The sequence below is a fragment of the Thunnus maccoyii genome, chromosome 22 (assembly GCF_910596095.1).
Source record: "Thunnus maccoyii chromosome 22, fThuMac1.1, whole genome shotgun sequence".
Taxonomy (NCBI): Eukaryota; Metazoa; Chordata; class Actinopteri; order Scombriformes; family Scombridae; genus Thunnus; species Thunnus maccoyii.
The window spans coordinates 26123628-26138627 of NC_056554.1; the positions used below are offsets into that span (position 1 = coordinate 26123628).

Genomic DNA, 15000 nt, shown 5'->3' on the forward strand with positions numbered 1-15000 from the left:
TCTGGTTGGTTGTTTGGTTGTTTGGTTGGTTGTTTGGTTGTTTGGTTGGTTGGTTGGTTGTTTGGTTGTTTGGTTGGTTGTTTGGTTGGTTGTTTGGTTGGTTGGTTGTCTGGTTAGTTGGTTGTTTGGTTGTTTGGTTGGTTGTTTGGTTGTCTGGTTGGTTGGTTGTTTGGTTGGTTGTCTGGTTGGTTGTTTGGTTGTCTGGTTGGTTGTTTGGTTGTCTGGTTGGTTGGTTGGTTGGTTGGTTGTCTGGTTGTTTGTTTGTTTGTTTGTTTGGTTGTCTGGTTGGTTGGTTGTCTGGTTGGTTGGTTGTCTGGTTGGTTGTTTGGTTGTCTGGTTGTTTGTTTGGTTGTCTGGTTGGTTGGTTGTTTGGTTGGTTGGTTGGTTGTCTGGTTGGTTGTCTGGTTGGTTGTCTGGTTGGTTGGTTGTCTGGTTGGTTGTTTGGTTGGTTGGTTGTCTGGTTGGTTGTTTGGTTGGTTGTTTGGTTGGTTGGTTGTCTGGTTGGTTGGTTGTTTGGTTGGTTGGTTGTCTGGTTGGTTGTTTGGTTGGTTGGTTGTCTGGTTGGTTGTCTGGTTGGTTGGTTGTCTGGTTGGTTGGTTGTCTGGTTGGTTGTTTGGTTGGTTGTTTGGTTGTCTGGTTGGTTGGTTGTTTGGTTGGTTGGTTGGTTGGTTGGTTGGTTGGTTGTTTGGTTGTCTGGTTGGTTGGTTGTTTGGTTGGTTGGTTGTTTGGTTGGTTGTCTGGTTGGTTGGTTGTCTGGTTGGTTGTTTGGTTGGTTGGTTGGTTGTCTGGTTGGTTATTTGGTTGGTTGTTTGGTTAGTTGTTTGGTTGTTTGTTTGGTTGTCTGGGTGGTTGGTTTGTTGGTTGTCTGGTTGTTTGTTAGTTTGGTTGTTTGTTTGGTTGTCTGGTTGTTTGTTTGTTTGTTTGTTTGTTTGGTTGTCTGGTTGGTTGTTTGTTTGTTTGTTTGGTTGTCTGGTTGGTTGGTTGTTTGGTTGTTTGTTTGTTTGGTTGTCTGGTTGGTTGGTTGTTTGGTTGTCTGGTTGGTTGGTTGTTTGGTTGGTTGTTTGGTTGTCTGGTTGGTTGTCTGGTTGGTTGTCTGGTTGGTTGTTTGGTTGTCTGGTTTGTTGGTTGTCTGGTTTGTTGGTTGTCTGGTTGGTTGTCTGGTTTGTTGGTTGTTTGGTTGGTTGTCTGGTTGGTTGGTTGGTTGTCTGGTTGGTTGTCTGGTTGTCTGGTTGGTTGGTTGTTTGGTTGTCTGATTGGTTGGTTGTCTGGTTGTTTGGTTGTCTGGTTGGTTGTCTGGTTGGTTGGTTGTTTGGTTGTCTGGTTGGTTGGTTGATTGGTTGTTTGGTTGGTTGTCTGGTTGGTTGGTTGTTTGGTTGTCTGGTTGTTTGGTTGTTTGGTTGGTTGTCTGGTTGGTTGGTTGTTTGGTTGTCTGGTTGGTTGGTTGTTTGGTTGGTTGTTTGGTTGGTTGTCTGGTTGGTTGGTTGTTTGGTTGGTTGTTTGGTTGGTTGTCTGGTTGGTTGGTTGTTTGGTTGGTTGTTTGGTTGGTTGTCTGGTTGGTCGGTTGGTTGGTTGTCTGGTTGGTTGGTTGTTTGGTTGTCTGGTTGGTTGGTTGTTTGTTTGGTTGGTTGTTTGGTTGGTTGTTTGGTTGGTTGTTTGGTTGGTTGTCTGGTTGGTTGGTTGTTTGGTTGGTTGTCTGGTTGGTTGGTTGTTTGGTTGGTTGTCTGGTTGGTCGGTTGTTTGTTTGGTTGGTTGTCTGGTTGGTTGTTTGGTTGTCTGGTTGGTTGTTTGGTTGGTTGTTTGGTTGTCTGGGCGTTACTAAGTGATAGAAACTGTGCATCACTTTGGCTCAGACTGAAATATCTCAGATGGATTGTTGTTGTTCTCCAGAGGATGAATCCTTCTGACTCTCCAACAGTCCAAACTCTCACCTGGAATCAGTCACTTTTTGCCATCGTGGCTCAAAAAAAAGTTCAATTATAAAAATAATGTCAGATTAATTTCCTATCGACTCATCAGTTAATCACCTAATCGTAGCAGCTCTATTTGTCAGTGAGGATTGTGAAACACTATCTTTTCACTTTAACTTGAAAATGGTGATTTTATGTTTATGTTATTTTCACCTGCTGGGAACTGTCTTCCACCTATAATTGATTATTTACACACATTGATTAACAGTTCTGTGTTCGACCTGGCGAGTGCTGCCTATGGTGTTCTGGGTAGTTTTCTAGGATGTTGCTAAGTGGTAACTATGTGGTTGCTACGGTGATAGTTTGCTGGGACGCTGTCACACTGCTGATGAACAGTGGCGGTGTGTGTGTTGCAGACCTCCATGCCCTGGACCTTCAGCTTCATGTGGTCCTCTCTCGTCGTTTTCCCATCCTTCCGCTTCTTCCAGCAGTATCCGTCCTTCCTGTACTTCACCTTCTTCCTGTTGTAGAGGATGATGCTGCCGTTCTTCGGCCTGACGGAGAGAGAGAGAGACGATGATAAACCGGCTGCTGAACCATCACAGACACAAACAGAGACGAAGCCGACTCGCTGGTGTGTGTTTACCTGGTCTTCAGGGTGCAGGAGAGCCACTCATCATGTCTGTCAAATGATATCAGGTAAGAAGCGATTTCCTGCAGAGACACAACCACAGTTACAATAAACCACCGACTATCACATGACTCATCAGCTGTTTCAGACGACAGACGACAAAGAGTCTTCACATGTTCGTTAGAGAGGAACCAGGACGGCAGCAGGAGGTAAAGATGATGATGATGATGATGATGAAATTCAAAGCTTATTTATAGGAAGAATTATTATTTAGATGTAACACACACACACACACACACACACACACACACACACACACACACACACACACACAATGACTGACCTCGTTAGTATTCCACCTGAGCCGCTCGTTAGGCAGACTGGACGAGCGAGGGAGACACTCCAACAGCTTGTTAGGAAGAAACACCTTCCTCTGTCCTTTATTCTCTGCAGACACACAGATCAGCTGATCAGAGACAGAACACAACGTCTATTGATCCATTCATCTATTGATCCATTCATCTATTGATCACTGAGCGGCTCAACACTTTCTATTATTATTATTATAATCAATAATTATACCACACTGTTATTATAGGACTACTGTTTACTGATACTGGATGTCAATATGATATCAATATATCAGCTGATCATTTTACATAAACACATTTTTCTTGCAGCGATCCCTCAGATGTGATCATCAATCACTAGTGACAGAGATGTGTAACAGCAGCAGGATGTTTTACACTTTAACAATGAACTTTATTGTATGAAATGACATCATTAAACTTCACTAAACTAAAAACACGTGTATGTATATATGTTACACTTGAATGAAGAAAAACGATCAAATATACATAAAAAGCTGCTTCTATAACTTATATATAACTTCTATATGGGAGTGATAGTGATACTGATAGTGATATATGTGCGACAGGCTGATAATATCAGCTGACTGGTTGTTTACACTCTGTGTTTTTATTATTATTATTATTATTATTATTATTATTAGCAGTAGAAGTGCAACCATTAGTTCATTAACTGACTATTAGATCAACAGATTAACTATTCTGATAATCAATCAATTGTTTTGACTGGTTTTATTATTATATGAATATTATAAGTGTATTTTTTATACGTTACATGTTAATATTCTCTGTTTCTTTGAGTTGTTGACAAACATTTTCTGACACTTTTCAGATCGATTCATCGAGAAAATGATCAAATGATTAATTGATCATGAAAATAATGTCGACTGTGCAGAAACTAAACAGGAAGTTCAGCTGCTCTGAACTTCATTATTGATTAATCACATGACTGGTTTGTTATCTGAAGCCCAAAATAATAATAATAACAATAATAATAATAATAATAAACTTTATTTATAAAACGCGACTCAGCATTAAAGGTGAATAACAGTGTTAATGATGAAACAATAAAACAGGATTCAATTACACTAAAACATCTGATTAAGAAGATCAAACTCTTTAAGTGATGATGATGATGATGATGATGATGAAGATGTTTCTTAACATTTAGTTTAGTAACAATTTGTTTTTTTCTGATTATCGAGGCCAAAAGAATTCATAATAACGACGTTTTAGTGACATCTATAGAAAGATAAATAATAACAATAATAACAACAGCAGAGGTGACGGGAGGAAACCTGCTCGTCATGTGACTATTGATCATCTGCAGACGTCACCATTATTACTGATCAATAACATGATCACTAGTGGTCGTCTGCAGCGTCCTCCGTGTGTTTATCAATAATCCTGCAGCAGCCGTCTGGATGGATGGATGGGACTGACTGACCTGTCTCCGTGGAAACCATCTCCTTGTTGCTCATGGCGACGAGTCCATGCAGGATGGATGAGTCTCACACAACGCACGGCCGCCCGCACTGCCCCACTGCACGCACACACACACACACACACACACACACACACACACACACAGTCAATAATCTGATCGATAGGAAACCAGGTCTGCAACAGGAACCAGCAACACACACACACACACACACACACACACACACACACACACACCTGAAACCCAAGCTGCTAACTGGCCGGCTACACACACACATACACACACACACTCCTTCAATAGCTCCCTGTTGCTTAGCAACAGCTGAATTTGCACCCACTTTAAATGGAGATACAGAGTGTGTTCATAACAGACACTGAATATTAGTGTGTGTGTCAGTTATATAACATGTTTGAGTTTTACATACAGCTTGTCCTGAGTGTGTGTGTGTGTGTGTGTGTGTGTGTGTGTGTATACAAAGCAAGTAAATAATCTCAATAAACAGCTAAATAGTTTGGAAATGAATCAGAGCATGCAGGAGTTTTCTATTAAACCTTCACAAAATGACAGAATGTTTTTAAAAAGTAAAAAAACAAAAAGTCAGAAATAATAATTCATAATGAAAATATAAACTATGTTCATATAAAAATATTCTGGCTTGAACATGAAATATTTAACAATGTGAGGAAACTTCACACCAGAGAGACATCATTCAGGCTTAAAGAAGAGAAACGGATGAAATAAATGTTTTAGTCTAAATTTAGCTCTCCTGTCTTCCGGAGGCCCGGCTCAGACCGCGGACTCGCCTGGCGGCTGTGGCGGCCTCGCGGAGCTCCTCTCCCCGCTGCAGCCGCTCGGGGCCCGCTGAGCTAGCTAACTTTAAAGCTAACGTTAGACGACACCTGCTCAACACAACACCTTCCTCCAGTTCCCAGCCTCCTCGTTTCAAACCAAACCGACACCTGATTAATAAATAACACTGATGTTTGTTGTTTAGCTGCTCAGTTAGCCGGTTAGCCTCCAGCTAACGGCTCTCCCTGCGGGCTGAAGCGTGCTGACCGGGGCCGGTCAGCGGCCGCTGAGCTCTGCGGGCGTCGTGTGGAAGAAAACGACTGAAATAACAGCAGACAGCACCGAGCAGCGGCTGCTCTCAGCTAAAACACACTCTTAAAGCTCCTTTACCTTCCGCCTTCAGCACAGCCGCCATCTTCTCTTTCTCTGACGTCACCTCGTAGCTACGTCACGTGAGTGGCGGCGGTCGGCTGTCAATCATCTTTTAATCTATCAATCTATTTATCTATCAATCAACCAATCAATCTATGTATCTAAAAAAGACTGTGTACTATGTATTATTATTATTATTGTTATTATTATTATTATTATTATTATTATTATTATTATTATTATTATTATTGTTGTTGTTGTTATTATTATTATTATTATTATTATTATTATTATTATTATTATTATTATTATTATTATTATCTTTCTTGTATTTCTTTTTTTAAATTTAATGTAAACAGTTTCTGATTTTTTAAAAATGATTATTGTCATATTTGAATCTTGACTCTTAGTTTGGCTCCTGGATGCTGATGGGATCCTGATTATATTATTGATTGATTGATTGATCCTGATATTACTGTGTGATATATATATTATTTTATTATTTATTTATTTATTGTCTTCACTTCTCTTATTTGTGTTTTGTTTGTTTATCGGAGATGTTTTCCTGTATTATATGTGTGTGTATGTCGTGTGTTTCATGTTTTAATCCATAAAGTTGAAAAAGTATTTTTAATATTTTCATATTATAAAATATAGTACAATTTATATAACATTTGTATATTTATATTTTCCTCCTCTGATGTATTTGTTTTATTATTACTGGCTCTGTTTGATTAGTGACATCTTACATAATTTAATGACTTTACTGGATTATTGTATCATCATGTGACTCATCTGATTATTAATTGATTAATGTGGTGTTTATGGGACTGAATTCAACCTTCATCATGGTTTATATTATAAAGAGAAACATTAAAGACACAGAAACTTTCCATCATGTGTTTTCTTCCAACTACAAAATCCCAAGTTTTACCTCTGAAACAGTGCATGCTGGGAAATCTGCGACCACGCTGCTCGTTCAGTCAACGTTATTATCACATCGTTTATTACATGATTTCAGGTCAGACGTTGAAATGATGAAACTTGTAAACACACCGGTCTGTTTCCGGTTACGTATACGAGTGTTTTAACCCTCCAGAGGACAGGAAGTTCACTCGGTTAGATACAGATGATGGTTGGACGTCTGAGCTGCGGCGACTCAGCAGTCGTCTCGTATCTAGTCGTCCCATCGACCCGCCTCCTCCCGGTAACCTGATGTAGACCAAACCTGCGTTCTCTCCACCGGCCAGCAGGGGGCGACTCCACTGGCTGCATAAAGAAGTCCGATTGTATGGAAGTCTATGAGAACTGTTTCCTGTTGAGTTCATGGTCTCAGTCGCTAGTTTCATGTCTTCTTCACTACAGCGTGATGATCATTTAGTAAATTATGGTCCCATTTAGAGTAAAATAGACGATAAAGCAGCGTCTGCTTTCAGGCGTGGCTACGATGTGACACCATGGCGTAAAGGCGTAGCTGCTATTTCACTGTGTTTTCAGTTCACTAAGTTAACTGTAAAGTCTCGTTCAGCGTTTGGTTTTAATAAAACACCCATCAGTTTTTTTCGGTGAGCACGTTTTGTTTTAATGGTTTTAGGTGTTTTTCACTGGAGAAAGTTAGCATTAGCATTATCACCATTAACCAGAGATTGTAAAAGCACCGCGCTAACCAAGCTAGCAGCTAGCAGCTAGCGCTACGGTCAGCTCCGCCCTTTCGTCCAAATATGGTCACTTCTGGCTCCAAAAATCAAACATGGCGACGGCAAAAATCCAAGATGGCGACAGTCAAACCGCTACACTCGAGGCCTCAAAACGGCAGTTTGCAAACCGATGGGAGTCGTCACGGTGACGACGTCCGTATTTTATACCGTCTGAACGTCCTCTAGATGGCGTAAACTGAACCCAGACTGTGGTTGTTCTTGTGAGGATGTTTCAGCTTCCTGTAGTTAGCATATAAACGTTTAGCCTCACATATCAAACACACGCTACACTTTATAGAAAGAAGAAGCGACACAAAGCGTTTAGAGAAAAATATCTGGTTTATTTTGTATAAAAGCGGAGCGTGTCGTCCAGCAGGAGGCTCGCTGAGCTCTTCAACCTCTCTGACAAACTGAACCAGCGCTGCCTTTAAAAAAAACCAGCAAACATCCAGGAAACAAACCAGAAGCACCGAGCTGACAGTGATGATGATGATGATGACGGTGATGATGAAGGTTTCATGTTTTTCACTTTCTGGATGAAAAGAAAACTGAGATGTTTTTTTTTTTTTCTCTTTAAAGAAGCAAACTGCTGATTTCAACTCCGTTAAGACCAAATCCTGCTGTAAACGTCTTCATTTGGAATAACGTCGTTTTTTTAAAGTTGAATTTTCTTCGTTTTTCTTCGATGTCGCTGCTTCGCGTTTCAGTTTTAAGACTTCTGGACGTTAAATCACTTCGTTCAACTTCTCGTGACTTTAAAAGCTTCGTAAACTTCCTTCAGTTTAGTTTAACGGTAACGATGAACCACAGAGCGACCAACAAACTCTCACTGATCTTCTCAACAATAATAACAATAATAATAATAATAATAATAAAGATCTTCAGTCAGATGTATTATACTTTCATTTACTACAATATTATTGTCAAATATATTAAACATTAGATATTTAATCTCTGAAACACCAGCGTCATATTCTGACGCTCTTTTAATGACGTCGTCTCGTCGTTTCTTCTTCTTCTGTGACGCTTTAACGGCGGCGGGAGGAGGATTAGCGCCTCCTGCTGTTGACCTGCAGACGTTCACGCAGCAGCAGCAGCGGATGGAAACAAACATTCAGGACGTTTAATAAGCAACGATTTCAATCATTGATTCATTGTTTTCACATTTTTTTTGGAGGTAAAAATGCCAAAAAACTGAGAACTTCCTGTTTCAGCATAAACTGAATGTTTGTTGTTTTCTTTCGTTATGTGAGAGGAAATAAATAAGAAATAAAGGAAAAATGTCACTTTCAGGTTCATTTATTATCAGTTTTTCCTTAAAATGCGTCTCAGCTGCATTTTTCTGACTTTTTATAGATCAAACAGTTAACTGATGAATCCGAACAAATCTAGTAAGATTAATCAATAATGAAGATATTAATAGAGGTCATGACCTCGGCTCCACAGCTGCAACTAACCATTACTTTCATTATCAATTAATCTGCAGATTATTTCCTCAATTAATCATTTTGTCCATAAAGGGCCAGAAAATAAGTGGAAAACGCTCCTCAGACCTGAGTTCACAGAATCAAAACGGTCGTTTTATTTCACTAAAAGTACAAAACCTGAAAATATTCAGTTTATTCACATTTATGACAAACAGAAGCATCAGACAGTCACATGTAGCAGTGAGATTTTTTGGCATTTTTCTGGAAAAATGACTGAAACGATGAGTCGACCCCTGACCTTTAGGGGCCCCACATGAGCGTCATGTGAGTCAGTCGGTTTGTTGTTATCTGAGTCGTTAAAGCGTCGTTAAAGCAGAGCAATGAAACAGATAATCAATAAATAAGCCGTCGGCAGGATTTGTGTTGGATGAAAACAGCGGTTTGTCCCTTTAAAGACTCGGTGCTTCAAACAGCAGAGACGAGCGTTCAGACGCTGGACGACGGCGTCAGACAGACTGATCCAAGACAAACAATAAGATCCAACAGCAATCAATAACCAATATCTGATCAGAACCATTAACAGTGAAGAAAGTAAAAAAAAACAAAACCCAAACTGTTTTACTGCAGACAGAGAGGCGGAGTTACAGCGGGAAGAAAAACGATTTCAACTTCACAGGAACGAGTGTGTGAGTTCGTGTGTGTGTGTGAGTGAGTGTGTGTGTGTGTGTGTGTGTGTGAGTGAGTGTGTGTGTGTGTGTGTGTGAGTGTGAGTGTGAGTGTGTGTGTGTGTGTGTGAGATTGTGTGTGTGTGTGGTGGGCAGAGTCATGAGGGCGATGTGCCTGCCCCCCCTCCTCCTCCCCCTCAGGTGACAGGCTCAGCTCCAGGGTCAAAGGTCATCACATTCCCTGCCTGATGCTCTGGATGATCTGGAAGATGGCTGCAAGACAAACACACAAATATCATTACAAACTACAAATACCATAAAAAACTACAAATACCACAAATATCACTAAAAACTACAAATACCATAAAAAACTACAAATACCATAAAAAACCACAAATACCATAAAAAACTACAAATATCACTAAAAACTACAAATACCATAAAAAACTACAAACACACAAATATCATTAAAATCACAAATACCATAAAAAACTACAAATACCATAAAAAACCACAAATACCATAAAAAACTACAAATATCACTAAAAACTACAAATACCATAAAAAACTACAAACACACAAATATCATTAAAATCACAAATACCATAAAAAACTACAAATACCATAAAAAAAAGCTACAAATACCATAAAAAACTACAAATACCATAAAAAACTACAAATACCACAAATACCATAAAAAACTACAAATATCATAAAAAACTACAAATACCACAGATCAGAACCTTGTTTAACGCAGCAGTTGGTGCCGTCAGATTCAGCTGAACACGTTGACATTTTGACAACTGAAAACCACATTTTCAAACTTCTGAATCCTTGATGTTGAAGATGAAATACTGCAGAATTTACTGCAATGAAATGTTTGAAAACCATCTTCCTGAATTCATGAATTTTATTTACTTCAGGGTTCTTAAATTCAGTTAATAAATTCACGTGTATAATATTCAAAAGCTTTACTGACGTCGTTCTATTTCAATAAGCTCAATTCAGATCTGAAAAACAAACAAACAAACAAACAAACAAACAAACAAACAACTCTGATCTGAACATCACCAGGAAACAGTCACAGTCAGAAAGACGGTTTACAAAGTCAAATATTTCAGTTTCATCAAGTATTCAGTAGTGATTAAACGTCAAAATGTGGTTTTCAGTTGCTGATATAATTATATAAATATTAGTTATTATGCCGATGATCTGCTTCCATATATCACTGATGTTTGTTTGGACAAATATCTTAAACTTGTCTTATTTTATTCCGTCATATTAATGACACATTTCCTGTCTTCAATGGATCCTTTATTAAAAAACATGAGAATAAACGCACAATAAAAACAAATAATAATTATAAAATATTATAATATATCGTCACGTTCCAGTGAAAGTCCAAATTGTTCAACTAATGATTATATATATATATATATAGATATATATACACACACACATATATACTGTCATATATAACATATATATAACATATATACTGTCATATATAACACAAAGAAGCATAAAATCATGGCAGTTGAGAAGCCGGACAGATAAACGAGCTGAGACTGGTTCTAAAGCTGCAGAGTGTCTGATAATTGTCTGTCGGTTCATCACTACGGGTCAATAACATCACAGCAGACGTCACAGTTCCAGGATTCTTCACAGGAAGCAGAAACACACGTGTGTATGTGACTGTTTATCTATAACTCTGCTCATTGTCCCGTTAATCAACGACGGTTAACAACTAGAACACACTCTTACTAACAGACGTCATTATCTGCACACCTGGCTTCATTCACAGTTTACTGATGTGTTGTTGTTGTTGTTGTTGTTGTTGTTGTTGTTGTTGTGTTCAAGTGACAACTAAACAAATCTGTTATGTTTGAATCAGTTTCAGTTGTGGAACTAAAACAGATTTGAACTTGTGGAGGTTTATTAGACATAGTTTCATCATCATGAGCTGTTCTAATAGTGACCAGTTTAAAGCCAGTGGACATGAAGACGTCATATATTCATCAGGATTTACAGCAGCTTTGTGTTTATTAACATCTGCAGGACATTTATGAAGAATTATGTAAAAAAAAAAAAAAGTATTTTGTATTTTGTGGCCCAGAGACCACCGTCTGCCTGCTGCTGCATTAAACACAGACGACTCAGACAGAGCAGCTCTAACATATATTAGTCATTTAGATAAAAGAAAGTTAAAGTTCTGCCTGCAAAATGTGACTTCAGTATATTTTACTTTAAATATCAAAGACGACGACGACGAGACCTTATTATTTATGACCTGATCAGTGCAGACACACACACACATACATATATATATATATATACATATATATATGTGTGTGATAAGCTGCTGAGTGATGAGACATGTTGTTCGTGTGTTCAGCTTCGTGTTTCTCACACTCTGCAGGTTGGTTGCATTACGCAACAACATCCTGAGATGGTAACTTGATAAAACCAGAGTGTGAACAGAAACACGTTTCAGCTCCTGATTTAACACTTCGTTTCCTACAAACGTCACTTCACCAACCCGCCGCTCAGAGACAAGACACAACTGAACGATGCTTCAAGCTGCAGTCACTTAGTTTTATTGTAGCCAGCCAAACGGATTGAAGAACGTTTAAAGAACGTTTAAAGAACCTCAGTGAGAGTAAAGAAGATCGATGGAACAGAGCTGAGCTGCAGACAAACCACAGATCAGATCAGACTGAGCTGCACAGGAAGCAACGAACCGTGAAGCAGCTGCTGACGCGTCTTTATCACACGCACACATCTCTACATGTGCACGTCTCTCTGCTTTTCACAGGCGTCTCCACGGAAACTCACCTGATCCACAAACGACGAAGACGAACAGAGCGAGCAGCCACGGACCCACCGGAGACTTCTCATCGTTTACTGGCCGCTGAAAACACAAACACACACCGTCAGGAGCACCGCTACACACAGAAAACCAAATAAACATGAAGTTATGAAGATTACAGCACTGATATTGATCAGTATCGGTTCAGAGTGACTCCTGAACAACAGTCTGCGTCAGTCTGTTAGCAACACCACGACAAAGTCACAACAAACTGACATAAACTGTCAAAATAATCAGATTTTAACTGACAAACATGAGAACCGAAGACAAAGTTGTGCTTTTTTCAGTCAGAATCATGAGACACTGAGTCAACATGTGGCTGTGAATGAGTCTGTTGCTGTTATTATAATAATACTGGACTCTTGTGTTGTCACACTGCTGCAGCAGCTGACAGCAGCGCGCTAATGAGCAACCGCTAATAACAAACTGCACTGAGACATCTGTACGTTTAGTGCTACGTTTCACATCCACAAACATGAAGTACAATGTGTGATGTTTGATCTTTAATTTGTAATATGTATAATTCACAGATCATGATTTATTTGAGCTCATGTTTAATTATTATTCTCATTCTGCACAACGTATAATAATAATAATAATAATAATAAAGTCAACTCGTTGCACAGTGGATAATAATCTCACTACTCATTTTATTATGTACTACATATATAATTACTGCACTTTACTATACAACTATTCATCTTATTGTATTGTTTTGACACTTAAAGCTCCGGATCAATAGTCTCTCTGATCGGTCGCGTGTGATTGGTCGCCTCCGCCCTCTGCGGGTGTTTCCATGTGCAGGAAAAGATCACTAAAGTTAGAAATGTCACCAAAACCAGGAGCGACCAGCGTGCTGCCGAATTAAACTCTGACTGTAAATGATCCCGTTAGAAGCTTTTAACTCATATTTTTAAAGTGTTTATCTTTGTTAAGACTTGAAACAACTTAAATATAGCAGATTTCTGAAGGGAGTCTGGTTCTCTTTCATATTAAACTCACACAAACCGGTCAACTCCTGCAGCGGGACGATCTCTGATCTGATTCTGCGCATCTTTAATCAATAATAATCAATATTTTAATTAAATGCACTATTGTGTATTGAGTAAACTGATCAATAATGTGGTTGCTAAAGCTAAAGTTAGCTTTGTGCAGAGCTAGCAGCCTTGTTCGCATCTTAGCTACAAACCCAAACTACATTTATTATTATTTATTCCGCATTTTAGACTCAGTGTAAATGACGGAGCGGCCGGCTGCAGCTGGCAGTGACCGGGCTGCAGCAGCTGGCAGTACCGATGTTTTCTGGACGTGTCCCCGCTGTGTGATGGTCTTGCTGTGCCGCTCGTTCGCCACTTTCATCCGCTGCACCGCCGACATGTTTCGGGTTTCACCGGGTTTTAATCGGTCCGGACCAGAAGGACGCAGCGCCGGGAAGAACCGGGAGGAGGAGACGGTAAGAGACGCGCCGGTCGGTGAGTTTATACCGGAGGAAATGTCCCGGTGGAGGAGCTTCTTTGCCGGGTTGACGGGGCGAATGAATGCTAACTGTGAGCTACCTTGCTAGCTGAGCGAGCCAAACCGGAAGCGACAGAGCTCATCACGTGACAGAGGACAAAGATTCAAAATGTCTGCCTCTCGCCAGATTTTTTTTTTCTTTTTTTTAAAATTGAGAACATGACAGATACAAACAATTAAGGCACATTTTCACGTGTTATTCATCAAAAACCTTCTGCTCAGGGTGAAAAACAACAAAAACAAACACAGAAATATCAAAAAAGTAATAAAACTAAAATAAAAACGCATGAATAACAATAAATTAAACATATCCAGTAATGAAAACAACTTAAGAGCTTTCTTGTCTTGAACAAGTTTCAGTAACTTAAGAAAGTTTTATTGTATCATAAGGTTCAAACTGGGTTTAATCTAAAGTATCAACATTTATCTATAAAAACAAAACTTCCCCATTAACAACACATTATTAGAACAAAGAACGAGTTCCTGTTTCCAACTAAAACACCAAACTGGACTGTCGTCACTGTCATAGATGACGACTCAGTGTCCCCAGACTGAAGCCAGAATACACACTTATGAAATATATCTTTTTCTTACTTTCTGAACCTCTTTTCTTCTTACTGGGTCAGAGAAACCTTCCTTTAATAGGTGTTGGTGTCTTGTGTCTTTAACCACTGAGGTCTGGCGTTTATCTTTCTATTATACTTCCTAACAGAACTCCTAACGCTGTAATACATTTCAAACATCATCCATAAAATGAGCAACAGCCCAAATCCCTTTAGATCTGTAAACAATATGTATCTGTTGTTCCACTCCAGCGTGTTCATGTGGTGTGAAGTTATGTTTATGTATTAACTTCCAGTAGAGAAGGACTTGCTGATGCCTCTTGCCATCTAGTGGCGGGAAAGAAATGTGCTAATGACAGAAATATAAACCTTTTAATTCAATAAAGAATGTATAAAAGAGTAAAAAGACATCAAAGATATGTTTTATTTCAGTTAAAATGTACAATAAAGCTGCTTTTCCTGAAGAAAATGTACATGTAAGCCAACCTGCTGCTAAACATCTGAAACAGTTACGATACTGAAGACGACTAATCGATTAATCAAGTAATTAATCGACGGATTGATGGATAATGAAAATGATCACAAACACTTTAAATAATTATAATTAATGGATACACGGTTGAAATAGTATCATAAGTAATAAAGTCAGTGATTAATTCTTCTGCTTAAAGTGCTGAATGTAAACACTGATCGTTCAGTTTATGAAGAAATCTGTGAAACTTTTTATCTTGTTTCTTAATAATTCAGATGAAC

At 38.9% G+C, this 15000-nt stretch overlaps 2 protein-coding genes across 2 annotated transcripts in view; both read right to left on the reverse strand.

The window, feature by feature from the left end:
• Positions 1-5614, reverse strand: part of camta2 (calmodulin binding transcription activator 2) — a 38479-nt gene extending 32865 nt beyond the window's left edge. The window contains exons 1-5 of the mRNA XM_042400755.1: positions 5530-5614; positions 4354-4449; positions 2882-2985; positions 2554-2621; positions 2326-2461 (exon numbers count right to left, since the gene is read on the reverse strand). Coding sequence (XP_042256689.1) covers positions 2326-2461; positions 2554-2621; positions 2882-2985; positions 4354-4387 — 342 coding nt within the window. The 5' untranslated portion in view covers positions 4388-4449; positions 5530-5614. The remainder of the gene's footprint in view (positions 1-2325; positions 2462-2553; positions 2622-2881; positions 2986-4353; positions 4450-5529) is intronic.
• Positions 5615-8762: 3148 nt separating this feature from the next.
• On the reverse strand, positions 8763-13770 carry zgc:85858 (uncharacterized protein LOC405879 homolog). The gene is made up of 3 exons (XM_042402038.1): positions 13463-13770; positions 12136-12211; positions 8763-9573 (listed from the first exon to the last, which is right to left on the reverse strand). Exons 1-3 carry the CDS (start codon positions 13544-13546, stop codon positions 9533-9535), a joined length of 201 nt encoding a protein of 66 aa, XP_042257972.1. The 5' UTR covers positions 13547-13770; the 3' UTR covers positions 8763-9532.
• Positions 13771-15000: the final 1230 nt, after the last annotated feature.